General features: G+C 41.8%; 1 protein-coding gene across 9 annotated transcripts in view; it reads right to left on the reverse strand.

Annotated features, from left to right (window-relative positions):
* Positions 1-14,485, reverse strand: part of nrxn3a (neurexin 3a) — a 144,389-nt gene that overhangs the window by 66,775 nt on the left and 63,129 nt on the right. For all 9 annotated transcript variants that reach the window (XR_009233718.1, XR_009233717.1, XM_058614638.1 and 6 more), the window contains exons 6-7: positions 9,971-10,272; positions 6,447-6,608 (exon numbers count right to left, since the gene is read on the reverse strand). Coding sequence is in view for 7 of the 9 variants with exons in the window: in XM_058614638.1 (XP_058470621.1) it covers positions 6,447-6,608; positions 9,971-10,272 (464 nt within the window). In the remaining 2 variants the exon portion in view is untranslated. The remainder of the gene's footprint in view (positions 1-6,446; positions 6,609-9,970; positions 10,273-14,485) is intronic.

Raw genomic sequence — 14,485 nt, forward strand, 5'->3', positions numbered from 1 at the left:
TGTTAAGATTATGCCTCAAGCTGACATTTCGTCCTTAGTGCTGTTTTTGAGGAAAACATCGGTAATATGAGAGGTTTCAACCTGAAACACACCAGCAGCCTCAGCACTAAACAATTTCCCCTCGGGGATGAATAAAGTATTTCTATTCTATTCTATTCTATTCTATTCTATTCTATTCTATTCTACTAATCGTTCTGATGCGCCTTACTGGATTCGACAAAGTAGACATTTCACCACACACACAGCTGGTGTAAAGTATTCAAATATACAGACAACCAATTTCCAACAGCATACTGCATACATTATTATACATCAACTTAATCATGTCACTTAGTGTTACCAAGTGTCAAGGGTGCTACATATAGCCTACTGTAATTAAAATCCAAAAATGCAGGACAATAGTTTTAAAGGGAAGCTACTGACTCCACTTTATTATATTATTATATAATAATATAATATAATAATAATATAATAATATTATTATACATAAATAACAACAACTCTGGCAGGGAGTTCCAGACTCTTATCAGGGAGAATTAAGAACAGCCAAGGGTCATAGAGGGAGCTGGAGCCAAGCCCAGCCGACACAGGGCGACGGACGGGGCACACCCTGGACGGGTCACTGGTCCATGACAAGGTCAACATTATCTAGGTTGCCATTCAAATGTATTGCTAATTTGAACCACATTTTCAAAGATTGGGTAGAAGAAAATGAGTTTGCATATCCTCCCTGTGTGCGTGGGTTTTCTCCGGGTTCTCCGGTGTCGTCCCACAGTCCAAAAATATGGGGATTAGGTAAATGTGTCACTCTAAATTCACCGTAGGTGTGAATGTGAGAGTGAATGGTTGTTTGTCCAGGGTGTACCCCCGCCTTGTCAGCTGAGATTGGCACAGCAAGAAGCCCGCTCCAAGGTGAGGTTCTTTCTGTGTGGAGCTTTGCATGTTCTACCCATGGTCCAGGTCACCACAGAAGGATAAGGCAAGAACATCCTGCTGCTCAAGAAGGAGACAGAATACCTGGAACTCCACATGTCAACTCGTTTCAAACACCTACAGTCATAGGTATCGATTTCAGCTGGTTGGCCTGACTGGGAATTAAACCAATGACTATATTGTGAGGCAACAATGCTAAGCATGATGCTACCCTTTACTTCCAGTTCAATATCACCCCACTTGGTGCTTCACTTTGAATATGAAAGTGCCAATTAATACTAGGACACTTTTGTGATTTTGCTGAACCTCCAAGGTTAGAAAACAAGAGTGACACTAGTTTTTTAATTTAATTAATTAAATAGCACCGGCTACTGCGAGGTGGTGGAAAAGCGCCCCCTCCCCAATCAAACTCTGCTTAGAGCCCAATAATGACTTAGTCTAGGAGACACGGTAAATATAATCCTGTCTGTTCTGCACCTCACAGCTCAGATACACTGCCACACAAAGACACAGCAGAGGAGTGGCTCACTCAGTCAGAGACAGGGAGCAAGAGGCTCAGTCCACAGCTGAATCCAAAATGAATCCCCCCAAAAGTACTCTCAATTTAAATAATAATAATAAGTGTAGTGTTCATATTAACTTCCATTCAGAGGGAGACACAGAGAGAGAGAGAGAGAGAGAGAGAGACACTGCAAACGCCCTGGGAGACAGAAACATTCATCATCTCTAGATGTCTGACCAGCCCATAAATCTCTGCCTACTGTCTGTGTCTGTGTATGTGTGTGTGTGTGTGTGTGTGTTAAATGACTCTACAGCCATAGAGAACAATGGACTAAACTACACTATATTATACACAAAAAAATGCCATTGTCCGTCGCAGCACCGCAGACTTGCGTATGAGAATGAGTTTTATGTCAGTAATAAGAAAAGACTAAAAATTATGCTGTAGCCCCTCACTGGAAAAAGAAAAAACACTTTGTATTCAGTGTGGGTCGTTGTAGTCGTGTTACTCAAACCATCACGCTATGAGGGTGTTTTGCCAGAACAGAGCTTTTGTAGTGCACAATGTTGCCCACAGGGTGGCATCATTCCCTCAGCAAAACACACAATCTGGGCTGAAAGTCACACGCCTGAAGACTGTCAAATGAGTACACAACACTTGTAGTGCTCTTACACGGTTTATTTTTAAACGCGGCCAAGCTTAATTTGTTGAGATTTAAAGCCAATTGAGTGTGTGTGTTTGTGTGTAGAGAGAGAGAAGTGCTATTTACACAATTTAAATACAGTGGACAGTAGCTTAAGCTGTCAAAGCATGGGCTGTCGTGAAAGAACACATCTGCAAAGAAGGTCTGACACTTTGATAAGAGAGGACACTGATGAAATGTTAACCCCCCCCCGGTGCCCTAATGGACAAAAATGCTGCGCGCTAAAAAGCCCTCTTGAGTCACAAGCTAGACTTTTGAATGGAGGCCAGATTAGGTCATGTAAAACCTATTTTCAGTCACATATTGGACCTGGGATATCAATTATCAATAACATACCAAGGCTTCCTTACATGTCTTCAAAGACACATCATGAAAGGTGACAAACATTGCTACAAACACACTTTCTGAATTAAACAATAATGTGTGGAGGTCCATAGAGAGGTCCGCGTATAATTCAGTTCCCAGGACTTGGCTGCCTTTGGTCCCGGGTCACTCTTTGGACATGTCTGCCTTAAGCGTACTAGTGGTGCCTGCCCCACTGGTGTGCAGTAGGTGCCCTCTTCACTTTTGCTCCTGCCCTTCCTTGTCGGCCAGCAGGTACACTAGAGCAGCCACTTAACAACAGGGTCACTTCACAAACCTTATGTCTGCTTAAGTTTATACAATCTTGTGAATGAAGAGTGTCTTTTCTGCCTTTCCTCGTAATTGTGTTAATGTTAAAGCATCACATGTGCGCAAGCCCTCAGTACGAAACACAACACTCCCCTCTGAGAAGTAGAGGCAGCATTGAAAATCTCAAATATAGTACGTGTAACTTTAAGTTTTGACTGAATAACAGGGTTCCACACCTTGGTTGACATCAAATTCAAGGACTTTTCAAGGGCTTTCCAGGACCAATTCCCTCAAATTAAAGGAGCGAATGTGGTGACACAGCTTAAAATTACGAGGGCAACTTGTGAGAGCCGCTTTGCCCGTGGCGTCCACTTTTATCGATTTGATAGTGGAATTTGCATTTCCCAGGCATCACATCATTTGCTGTCTCTCCCTTAACGTCACTCGCTCATTGTTCTGCATGGAATCTCGCGTCAACGGAGGAGAGAGAGACAGCGGACAGTGTCCACAACACCGCTGGTAATTATGACTCGGCGGTTTGTTCTGCGTAGGCCTGTAGTCTACATACATCAAGCATTGCAGGGCATGAAACAGTAGGCGGTGTCATACCTTTCACACATTCAAAGACCCATGTCTATTTAAAGGGCTTTATTATTATTATTTTTCAAAATTGCAAAATTTCAAGGACTTCAAGGACCGGTGGGAAACCTGGAATAAGTTGACCTATTACTTCACACCACAGAGTGGGAGTGAAGTGTTGTTTTTAGTGGCTCTGTGTGTGTGTCTTTTGTGTGCAGTCCTCAGTAAAATCACTGGACATGAAATAGGGTCAGATACTAGGGAGCAGGAAGGTATAAAATGCTGGATAGCTTGCAGTTATCTAGCAGGGCGAAGAAATAATAGGAAAACGAGACACAGGTGTGACCAGTCTGGGAGTGGCCTGTAATAATGGTGGGGGTGGAACTACAGCAGGAAGTAAGGCCGTGAGTGTACAAAATAAAACAGGACACTGAAGATGATTCTGCTGAATGCTAACATGGAGAACAATAGTAACAACTGTTTTTTTAATCTATTCTATTTATTCATGTTGCACTGTAGTATCATCCAGGTTTACATGTAGATAAATGGGAGAATAGCACTGATTGGTTGTAAGAATGATATGGAAGTGTCTAATCGTAGGAGTGAGGACAGCAGTCACTGCGTTTCGCTCATCTTGCATGTTGAACTCATCCTTTGTGCTTCTTTTTTGGCTACAGTACACAGGCACAGCTAGAGGCCTCCATGTGAGTGGTTGATGGAGGTGTAATGACAATGGCAATTATAGCAATTATGTGTTATTGTAGGCCATTATGTATTTTGTAGGTTTGGAGATGTAGGCTTTCTCTGTAATTGCTGGCTTATGAAAGGCACAACAATCATGCGCCAGCCAACCACATGGGGATACCAAGGGCGACCAGTACCTGGTGCCATGGTAACAAAGCATTTATCCATAATGCCGCTCTGTGATGGCGAGGACAAGAGCATTGGCAGCAGGCAAATTAGCCTTAATGGCAAGGAGTGGAGGACGTGAGGATGCTGGACGGCAGGCAGAGGGAGAGCTGGTGGGTGCTGCAGATATGTGTGTGACTGTATGAGGGAGAGTGTATGATGACAATCTTGCAGACACTGTATATTTGTGTTTGTGACCACTCTGCATACAAAAAAATATTCCTGTGTATGTATGTGGGAACTTTTTTGATACAGTTTGAACAGGGTCGGTAATTTGATGAAAAATCCACATAGACATGATTGTCCGGCACACATACTGTCACAGACTGAACCTGCCTGTGCTCTTGCAGTGCCTGACCAGACTCTTCACAACAAGTGGCCGAGGCACACAGTGCTGGAGCAGAGATGACAGCAAGAATTACCAAGGAGGTCACAGAAAAATGGCACAGAAAGTGCAGCCAAAATTCTGTTGTAGTGTTTTTTGGGGTGGATCGTTGACCAAGGGACCAATGGGATCATAGACTGTTCTGAAAATTGCTCAATAAAGAGTTTTTATGTGATTTCAAGTCTTTCAATAATAAGAGAAGGCCAACAGAGCACTGTCTGTGATGTTCTTCGAGCAGCATGGGAACACATGCAGCTTGAATAGAAACTATTCATAAAAGTGCATAATTACCAATCAGCATGAATAACAATTTACAAATTAAAATATTAACATTAAGTACTTACACTTAAAATGTCACAATATTGCTATATATTACCACCTATACTAGGTCAGATAAAAGAAAACATCATATAAACGCCACTGCTTTGTTTTTTTCCTTATAGTTATTTCTTAAAATCTATCATACACATTTTACAGCAATTAAAACTTAATTACAAAACTGAAAACGTTATCGTGTATTCACGGCCCACCCGCAGTACCAGTGAAGCCCAATAAGGAATAACCGACTCGTACCATTACTATTTTTAGGCACCCTTGTGTTGGTGCACCTACCAGCAGTAGTACAACCACCAACGATTGTAAAATGACTTTTTTGACAACAGACTGGTGTGGAGAAACAAGCGATTTACTAATGAAAAGGACCGTTTAATGACAAAATAAAGCAGAGTAAATATTTTTAGCACAACAGACACTCTCAGTGACGCAGGTTTAATTGGGCGAGCCTTTTGTTTAGTGGCTAAAACCAGTTTTCTGTGTTGACTCCCCTCACAGCCAGGTTTGTGCTGAGCTTGCCTGCCTCCAGCTGCTTCTTGGCACAGGAAGTGTGCTGAGCACAATCACCTGTGTAATGCAATGACGCACTGTATGAATACAATCCCACTAAGTTTAGGTGAGGTTAAGTTACAGTTATTAATTTTTGGTTTAAGTTAAAGTAAGTCATTATGGTATGTGTGTGTGTGTGTGTGTACTTGTATTTGTTACCTAGTTGTGTTTCCACCAAGTGGAATGGTTTGGTGTATTTATGTGTTTCCATTACATATAAACAAAATAACCAGCCCCAACTGTTCCATTTTTCAGTACCCTTCCCTTGGGGTACACCAGAGGAAAATGGTAAAGTACAATCTGGGAGGAGCTACACTGGCTCCACCCACAACAGTCCTCATTCTCATACAAAGCTTGACGTCTTGTTGAGGCAAACAGCCACAAACCAAGCAGGAACAAATTAGCTGTGTCACCATGGAGACAAAAACCCGGTCTCATGAGGCATAACCTAATTTCTGAGGAAACGGTTAAGTTGATGGCTAAGATTTGAAATGGGGTTAGGTTAAGGTTAGGGTTAGGCATCAACTGGTCATGGTTAAGATCAGAGATATCAAAATGCAAACCTGCACAGCATGGCACAGAGCAGGAAGTGGGCCAGAGGGGGATTAAAAGGCTACAACACCATGTCCTCCCTCTTCCTGCTGCTCATCTGATGCTCTATATTGTGTCTGTCTCTCTCAATCTGTGTGCATGTGTGTGTGTATTTGTCGCTGTCAAACAACGACAAGAAAGCCAGGTCCCTGCTGTGGCCCTATAGTCAACTTCCTAGGTATGACATCATCAGCTTGAGGGAACAAGCTGAAGCAATTCAAGAAGTTTATAGTGACTGAGCTGAAATGTCCACTGGCAGAGACATTTAATAAATAGTCCCACATTTAAATGAGATCATGGGACACTAGCATCACGTTTCACTCCAACAAACACCAAATCGAGTACTTTACCTCCTTGAGACAGCCCATGAAGTTGTTGCTGACAGGAGAGCCAGGCAGGTCAGCAGTGCTAGGGCTTCCACCCACGTAGAAGAAGTCATCCGATCCCAGCATGGTGTAGTCCTCCTGGGTGTAACCCGTGGTGGTCAGAATCCCATCCACTGATATCGTCACCTGACAACGAGGAGTAAACAGTGAGGGCGGAAGAAGTGTCTTCATTTCCCCTTTGAACTGTAAGGATGAACAATCACCCATGTCTATGTAAAGAGTAAATCTCTCACCCTGTGAAACCAAATCTACATCTTTATATTAGATATTGAAACTATGGCATGAAATGTAAAAAAAATAAATAAATGCTGACTGGGTGAATCTAGTTCCAGACAATGAGGGAGAAAATAGAAAGAAAGAAAGATATTGCAACAAAGATAACATGCTTAGGAAAAGCCATCAAAGCAGAGAAGCAGTGAGTTCAGATGACGCCACATGAAATCAAATACAAACATGCTCAACAGAGTATAGACCCACACTGCAGGGCATCAGCGTGGGAGCAATTTATAGGAGATAAAAATGTCCTTTTGACAAAATCATTGATGCTTTGTTTACATGTTTGCTCAAATTCTTAACAATTGTCTTAGGGGGGAAACTAGTAGCTACTAAAGTGATTGAGTTTGAGAATACTGAATCACTCAACTCTTAAAATTTGACTTAGTATTAAAAAAAAAAAGTGATGTTAATACAACAGTGATACTAACCCTCCAATGCTGCATCAACGGGGAAATTCAACATTCAAAATGACTGAACCTTGAACTTAAAAGGTCTGTTTGTACGCTTACTCCCTATCAAACATGGGGTCTTGCTGTGAGCAGGTGTTGGTGATGCTCCCAAAGAGCCTCAGCCAACGTTATTTTAAATGAAACGGGTTGAGATAAAATGGCCTCTGAGTAGTGCTACCTCTTTGATGAAGACTGGCAAATGGAAATTGACCAGGTCGGACCAGGGATTAGCTGATTAGCTAGGGTAATTAAATAAAGTTTGACGCTGAAATCAATATGTTTCTTCTAAGCTGACGAATGAACATGTTCCATTAACTCCCCTTGGTACAGCAAATTCATATGTATAGTACATTTCAAGAGCAAAGTGATTTACATAGAATACAAAAGACAACATAGCATAGTACAAAAGCGACAAAAGACAATATAAAGAAAAAAAGACTTTTGCTGGTGATGGGTTTTAAATTTTAATGCTCCCAGTGAGTGTTTGTTTTCTCTCCCAAATTATAATTAACCAAAATTATCCTTTAATGTCTCGATTCTGTCACAAGAACTTGAGACTTTCAAAAATGTGATTCCAGTGTGATTGATTCTCTCAGACAGTAGATTAAATACCCCTGGAATCCAAGATAAAGACAAACAGATACATGAGTAGCTACAGCTAAAGGTGGAAAGCACCCGCTGCTTAGCTTGACTAAGATATGCAGTGAAACCTCATACTGTACTCAAGCCTTACTCGTGTTTCAGGGTAACACATCTAAGTCTAAAACAAGTCAGGTCTTCCACTGCCCTTAATCACTATCCACTGTTTTTAAAGTGCCACGATCACTTTTCAGTTTTGTCTCCAAAGCCAAAATGCCTGTAGTGTTGGTGGAATTTGTAGTTATACAATTTTCTCCTACAGTGTGGGTGGTCACATACAATATTCAGACTTTAGTGTGAGGAGGAGCATTTTACTCATACTGTACAATAGTTTCCACAGCAGTGTTGGCCAAAAAATGGAGAATATAGAATAAAAGGGTTTGCAAAAACCCTTCAGAGTCAAACCAGAGGAAACATCTGAGTGGACGTGTGAATGGACGATTAAGGTGAATGACATGAAAGCTGGGCAACACAAAACAGACAGCAGATGGAAAAGTACACAGCAAACCAAAAATGACAATAAAAATGATATCTACCATACAATGGAGTTTGTTAACCATTGAGTATCCAAAGCCTGTTTGCTTTGCAGAAAGATGGAACGGGCAAATGGAAAGGTGTGTTAATACATCAAAGCAAATCAAATGACAAACAAACGATGGAGGTGAGGTGGTTAAACAAATATAGTTTGTTGGTAAAAAATGATTCATTTCAGTAATTCTGTTATTTTAAGAGTGGTTGTACCATGACAGACAGGGGTAGGCGTTAACAAGAAGAAACAGAGGAGAGACTGAAGGAGCAGGAAAATAAATCAAATGAAACTTGACCTTGTTTTCTAAAGCATCCAAGGGTAAAGATGTGTCCACACAGTCATCTAAATAGGTTCTTAGAAAAAGGGTGTCTTCCAAAAACACACACAGACACCATGTAACTTCAAGGATTGATCAAGATCGGGGTCATTTAATGTCAGTGCTGGGTGGTATTTTTTTTTTTTTACCATCAGTAAATGAACACACACACTTTGACCTGGCCAAAAACCTTAAGGGAACCAATTGCCCGAAAAAATTAAGCAATGAGTCACAAAGGAACACATCTGATTGAGCTACATGAAGACTAACAGACTAGACACACCAGCAATATTTGGTGACTGCAGCCCTAGTATTCATCCTCACAGTTTTGTTTCCATTTAAGTCTCTGTTCTCTGTTATTTTCACTCAGACCTGGGTTGCTTGTGAAGGTAGAATAGGTTCCTGACTCAATATGCACTCGATTGGCTAACAGCGATCCAACTCGCTGGTTTTCACACCTTCCAGGATTAAGTCTGTGCTTCCTGACAATAAGAACAGTTCTCCTACTTATAATGCTAAATAAACCAATTAAAAGCTTAGACTGGCTGGAAAATGCTCAGCAATTATTGTTTGTCTTTGTCACATGTGCGCCAGAAAAGGGCAGTGACTCTACCAAACATGATCATCTTGGCATACTTTAAGTTTGTCATTTAGAAATTCAAAAATGTATCTTCTACCGAGAGATCAGGCTCTTCAATGTTGGTAGATAAGTACATAGGCAGGAGGTGAAGAGGTAGGTAGGTAGGTAGAAGATGCAAAGGTGGGCTGATAGGTCGGTAGGTAGGTAGAAGATGCAAAGGTGGGCAGATAGGTAGGTAGGTAGGTAGGTAGAAGATGCAAAGGTGGGCTGATAGGTCGGTAGGTAGGTAGGTAGGTAGGTAGAAGATGCAAAGGTGGGCTGATAGGTCGGTAGGTAGGTAGGTAGGTAGGTAGGTAGGTAGAAGATGCAAAGGTAGGCTGATAGGTAGGTAGGTAGGTAGGTAGAAGATGCAAAGGTGGGCTGATAGGTTGGTAGGTAGGTAGGTAGGTAGAAGATGCAAAGGTGGGCTGATAGGTAGGTAGGTAGGTAGGTAGAAGATGCAAAGGTGGGCAGATAGGTAGGTAGGTAGGTAGAAGATGCAAAGGTGGGCAGATAGGTAGGTAGTTAGGTAGAAGATGCAAAGGTGGGCAGATAGATAGGTAGAAGATGAAGAGGTAGGTAGGTAGGTAGGTAGGTAGGTCGGTCGGTAGGTATGGATTGGCAACTAATCATTCACACAATCAACCTCTGTGTTCTTACCTGTCGGAGATTGCGGGTCACTTTGACATCATGCCACGTGTTGTCATTGAACTTCCCATTGACGGGCTCCACAATGGCCTCAAAGGCTCCAGAGCCAAGGTTGATAACTAGGGAGACAGCGCTGTCCTTCAGAGCCAGGTTGACATAGTCAGCTGATTTGCCAGTGTGAAGGATAAGGCCATTTCGTTGCCATGTCTTGAAAGAGAGTGTAATCTCATCACTGCTGCTCTGGATGGGGTTCTGGGAGAGATCGTAGCAGAAATACTCTGAGCCACGGAAAGTGGCCACATTCTCTTCCCTTGCTGTGGTGGGGAGACAGAAAAGAGGAAGATATGCTGAGATCAGTATGGATTCAATCATCAGACAAGGTTACGTTGTCAAACCAAGCATTACTAAAAAAAAACAAAAATCATGCAACCTCTGAAACTACAGATCTTTATCTTTCTAAATACATGTACAATATTAATACTTAAGACTCAAATCCTGTCACAGTGAGACTCAAGTCACGCCTCAAGTCCTTAGGAACACATCAGTGTCAAGTTACACATACTTCATGTGGAATTTCAAGTCACTTGCAAGATGACTGACATTAGGGTTGGGTTAAAAAAATAGGTCAAATTCATATAGATCTTTTGAAAGAGCTGATATAAATGTATAACATCCTTAGATCTGTATTTTGATATAAGCCATTATCTGTATCCTCTGCAAGACTATCACGGTTAAGTGAGGCTTGACCACAATGGTCTTGCGTGACTGTGAGCTATTAGCTCCACCGATGGAGCTTTAAGTACCATTACATATCCACCATCATCCCCCTAGCAGCTTGTCTACAGAGTAAACACTATTCCCAGTAGGTTATTTTATTTTGAATTAGGTAGTCACACTTGCAATTTTTGGCTGTAGTTATGACCATGAGTACAGTTTTCTGTGTTAGACACAATGATACACTAGAGACCCGTGTACCTCACTCTGATCCTCTCAAGCAATGAAATGGTTCTTCATTGGGTCATGCCCTACCCCTCAACAGAAGTGATTACTCTTCTGCATCCCTAACAAATAAGCTGCTATTGCATGTATACGTCTCTTTACATAATATTGTAAATACACTGTTGGTGGAAAATTCTGCTTCTGATGGATCCGTAGGGTAAATAGAGCTTCTTCCAAAGTGTAGAAGTGGCCTTTTTAAAACAATGAACTGGACACATTTGTGTTCACACTGAATGTGTCCACAGAACTTGTCCAAATATGGTCTTGGAGTAGTCCAATCTCAAGTGTGTTCTCAATACCTTTGGGGGTGCGTTTACACCTGTCCACTTGTGATCATGTTAAATGAGATGTCAGACCTTAGACCTCATGTCTCGTCTCAAAAATGTATAATTAATGTATTATAACATTCAAAACACCTTTGAAAGCAAAAAAAAAGTGTCATCTTACTTTTAAGCTACTCGGGCATTAAATGTTAAAAGAGAAAAATATGGCTCCATGTAGCAATGACTACCATCTATGACTGCAATCTCCAATATGTATATTAAAGTGAGTAAAAACGAGCGATAATCAAAAAAAAATTATCGCCATATACTTGAAGTCGTCCCAGAAATACAGAGTCAAGAGAAAAATACCATTCAGAAATATTCAACACAGGACAGAGAGGAATGCAGACAATGGCAGAAGTAGTGGAGGACTGCAGATAGCTATCATCTTACAACATCAAAGGCCTAACTGCGGCGGTGAAATTGGCATTTCCTGTCAAACAGATGGCTTGTGTGACACAGTGGTTATGCCTGTGATCAGACGGAGAGAAGCAAAGATGGGAGGGAAGCCACTGAGAGGAGCCAGGGTAGAGTGCACCGACTGTATTTGTGGCAGTGGTGGATGAGAGGGGGGGGGTGGGGGTCGGAGGGAGCCCAAAGGGCACAGGAGAGCTGAGGGATAACAAAGAAAAATGTTCCAGTCAGGAGTCGTTATCTGTGAGATCATCTTCAATTAGCTCACAGTGGTTTAAGCAAAAAAACCATGGGATTGTGGGCCCAGGCGCAACACAGCACAGCATAGCAGCCGCGAAAGAGACACAAGAGGATGTATCTGCAACTGAGCCCCGAAACCAACGAGATGACTGCTCTGGAAAAATGAGGGAAACAGAATACAAAATGGCTGCGGCTTTTGTCTCTTTAACACCCAGAGGAAGAAGAACCCAGCGCCACATAGCACATATGACGCTCTGACATGTGACGATAGAGAACATGCATGCTTTGCTGTACTGTTGGGGAGTGTCTGACAATAAAATATGAACATGAATCAAAGATTATCTCTGGCTGACCTAATTAGATCCCCCCCCCCTTTTAATCACTCACATAACAAAAGGAGCAAACAAAAGACAGAGAAAAAAAAAACCTCAAATACGTGATTCACTTACTCTTCTGCACCACAGTCCATAGAGAAAATAAGTTTGTGGGGACATTTGCTGAATTTGTCTTATTTGGTTGATAATTCAAACACCAATGTCACATAATAACAGAAGTGATCCGTTGTTTGTCTGTGGATTTTCTCTACGGACTTTGGTGAAGGAAGTGAGCAACACAATATGTTATGTAATATATGTGTGCATATATACTGTATACCTTTCATTTATGTGTATATTTGTCTTCCTTTCCTTCTAAAGAAGGGTAGCATATTTTGAGGGATAACACAGAACAGGCATGTAACAGCAACCCCTACTAAATCCAGTCACCTTCAGCTAACCACAGAATCCTACTACTACTACCTCATTTCATTTTATTTTAATGACCTTAGGATGGAATTCAAGAACAGGAGAGAGCTCTGGTCCCTATGATAACAGTTCTTAGTTTGAATGTATGTGATAAACAATAGAGCACAGGTTTTTATCAAGAAATAACGCCATGCAATCTTTCTCAAAGTAAACTTTTCCAGTTTCCTCTCGTCTAACATTCGGGGCCGGCAAAGTCAAACTGTATCTCATCTCCAACATAGATCCCTGAAGGTGAGCTCCCATCCCTGAATCTTTCCTCCATCTACTCCCACTGTGAGGAAGGAGAATAGCTTTATCTGAGTACCAGAGGAACCATGCTAGTTTAGCCATGAGGACGTTTACCTGCAGGGCTGAATTAAGAACACTGGCCTGAATCACATGGCACAAACACATGCAAGGAAAAGTCCCGAATCAACATCAGCATGTTCTCAAAATGACTCCAGAGCAGAAAGCACATGTACATACTGTGCAATACTTCGATGATAAGTGGTGCCAGACAACGCGACTGCCACTTTGCCACTTTATAAAATAGTAATGGCGCGAGCACGTCTCGAACTTCATTACGACTGGAATGAGGATGACGTGAGGAAATTGTTATCGGCTCGTAATGGTTTTAATGGCATCCAAAAGCCGTTCCAATTCAGAGGTTTCATTTGATGGATGAGATCGTACGAGTCCTGCGAGGGGTCATCCATAAAAATGTCAGAGGAAGGGGTGGCAGAGAGGGAGAAGTTACGGCCACAGTAAATTCCCTTCTTATTTGGAGCGCAAGCTCTAGGTGACAATGAATTGGATTTGTGTTTTTTTTTTGGTTAGGGTTAATTGTCAACAGCGCATGTTTTACATTATCATTTGAGGTATGTTCTGCACTTTATATTCCTTTCATTTCAGGAAGATTCCTGAAGGATCTCCTCATGTTCTCTCAAGGCTGCGTACTAACATGAATTGATTTTGAAAGCATAGTTGAACTTTTTCTGACTTTGTTTTTTCCTGATACAGTTTATCCATCCGTCTTATACCTCTTTATCCTGAACATGATTGTCGCGGGAGTGCTGTGCCAATCTCAGCGGACATCGGAGTACATGCTAGACAGTTCGCTAGTCCATCGCAGGGCCACATAGAGACAAACAACCATTCACTACGGTCAATTTAGAGTGTCCAAGTGCACGTTTTTGGAATGTGGGAGGAAGCCAGAGAACCCGAAGAAAACCCACACAAACATGGGGAGAACATGGAAACTCCATGCAGAAAGGCCCTTGTCTCGAACTCTGGTCTTCTTGCTGCAAAGGCAAGAGTGCTAACCACTACACCAACCGTGTGGCCCCCAATTCAGTTTATAATACTTGAAATGCTTTATGTAGAATCTATCTCAGATATTAGTCGGATGTCAAAGCCGGTAAGTTTGTTTGAAACTTACCGGCTGTTGGGACTCTTAAGTGACTGTTGAGTACATGGCTGTGATATAAATGACGGAAAAGCGGTGATAAATGAATGATGTGGATTGTTTTGTATGAACCATTAATGTTACAACAGGCCTCGGTGGCACCAAGGTAATGACTATAGATCAATGGAGTCCGTTGCTTGTACAACTTGATTGACGATGTGTGTGTATGTTTATGTTTCTGCATGGGCGACAGTGATAAGTCAGTGTGTGCAGGGGGCCTTATACGGTATATAGAGAATATATACGTGTAAACGTGCTGAACTGTTATTGCTGCACAACGATTAAATTAAGCTTAAGGACAAGT

Source organism: Solea solea, chromosome 18, assembly GCF_958295425.1.
Source record: "Solea solea chromosome 18, fSolSol10.1, whole genome shotgun sequence".
NCBI lineage: Eukaryota > Metazoa > Chordata > Actinopteri > Pleuronectiformes > Soleidae > Solea > Solea solea.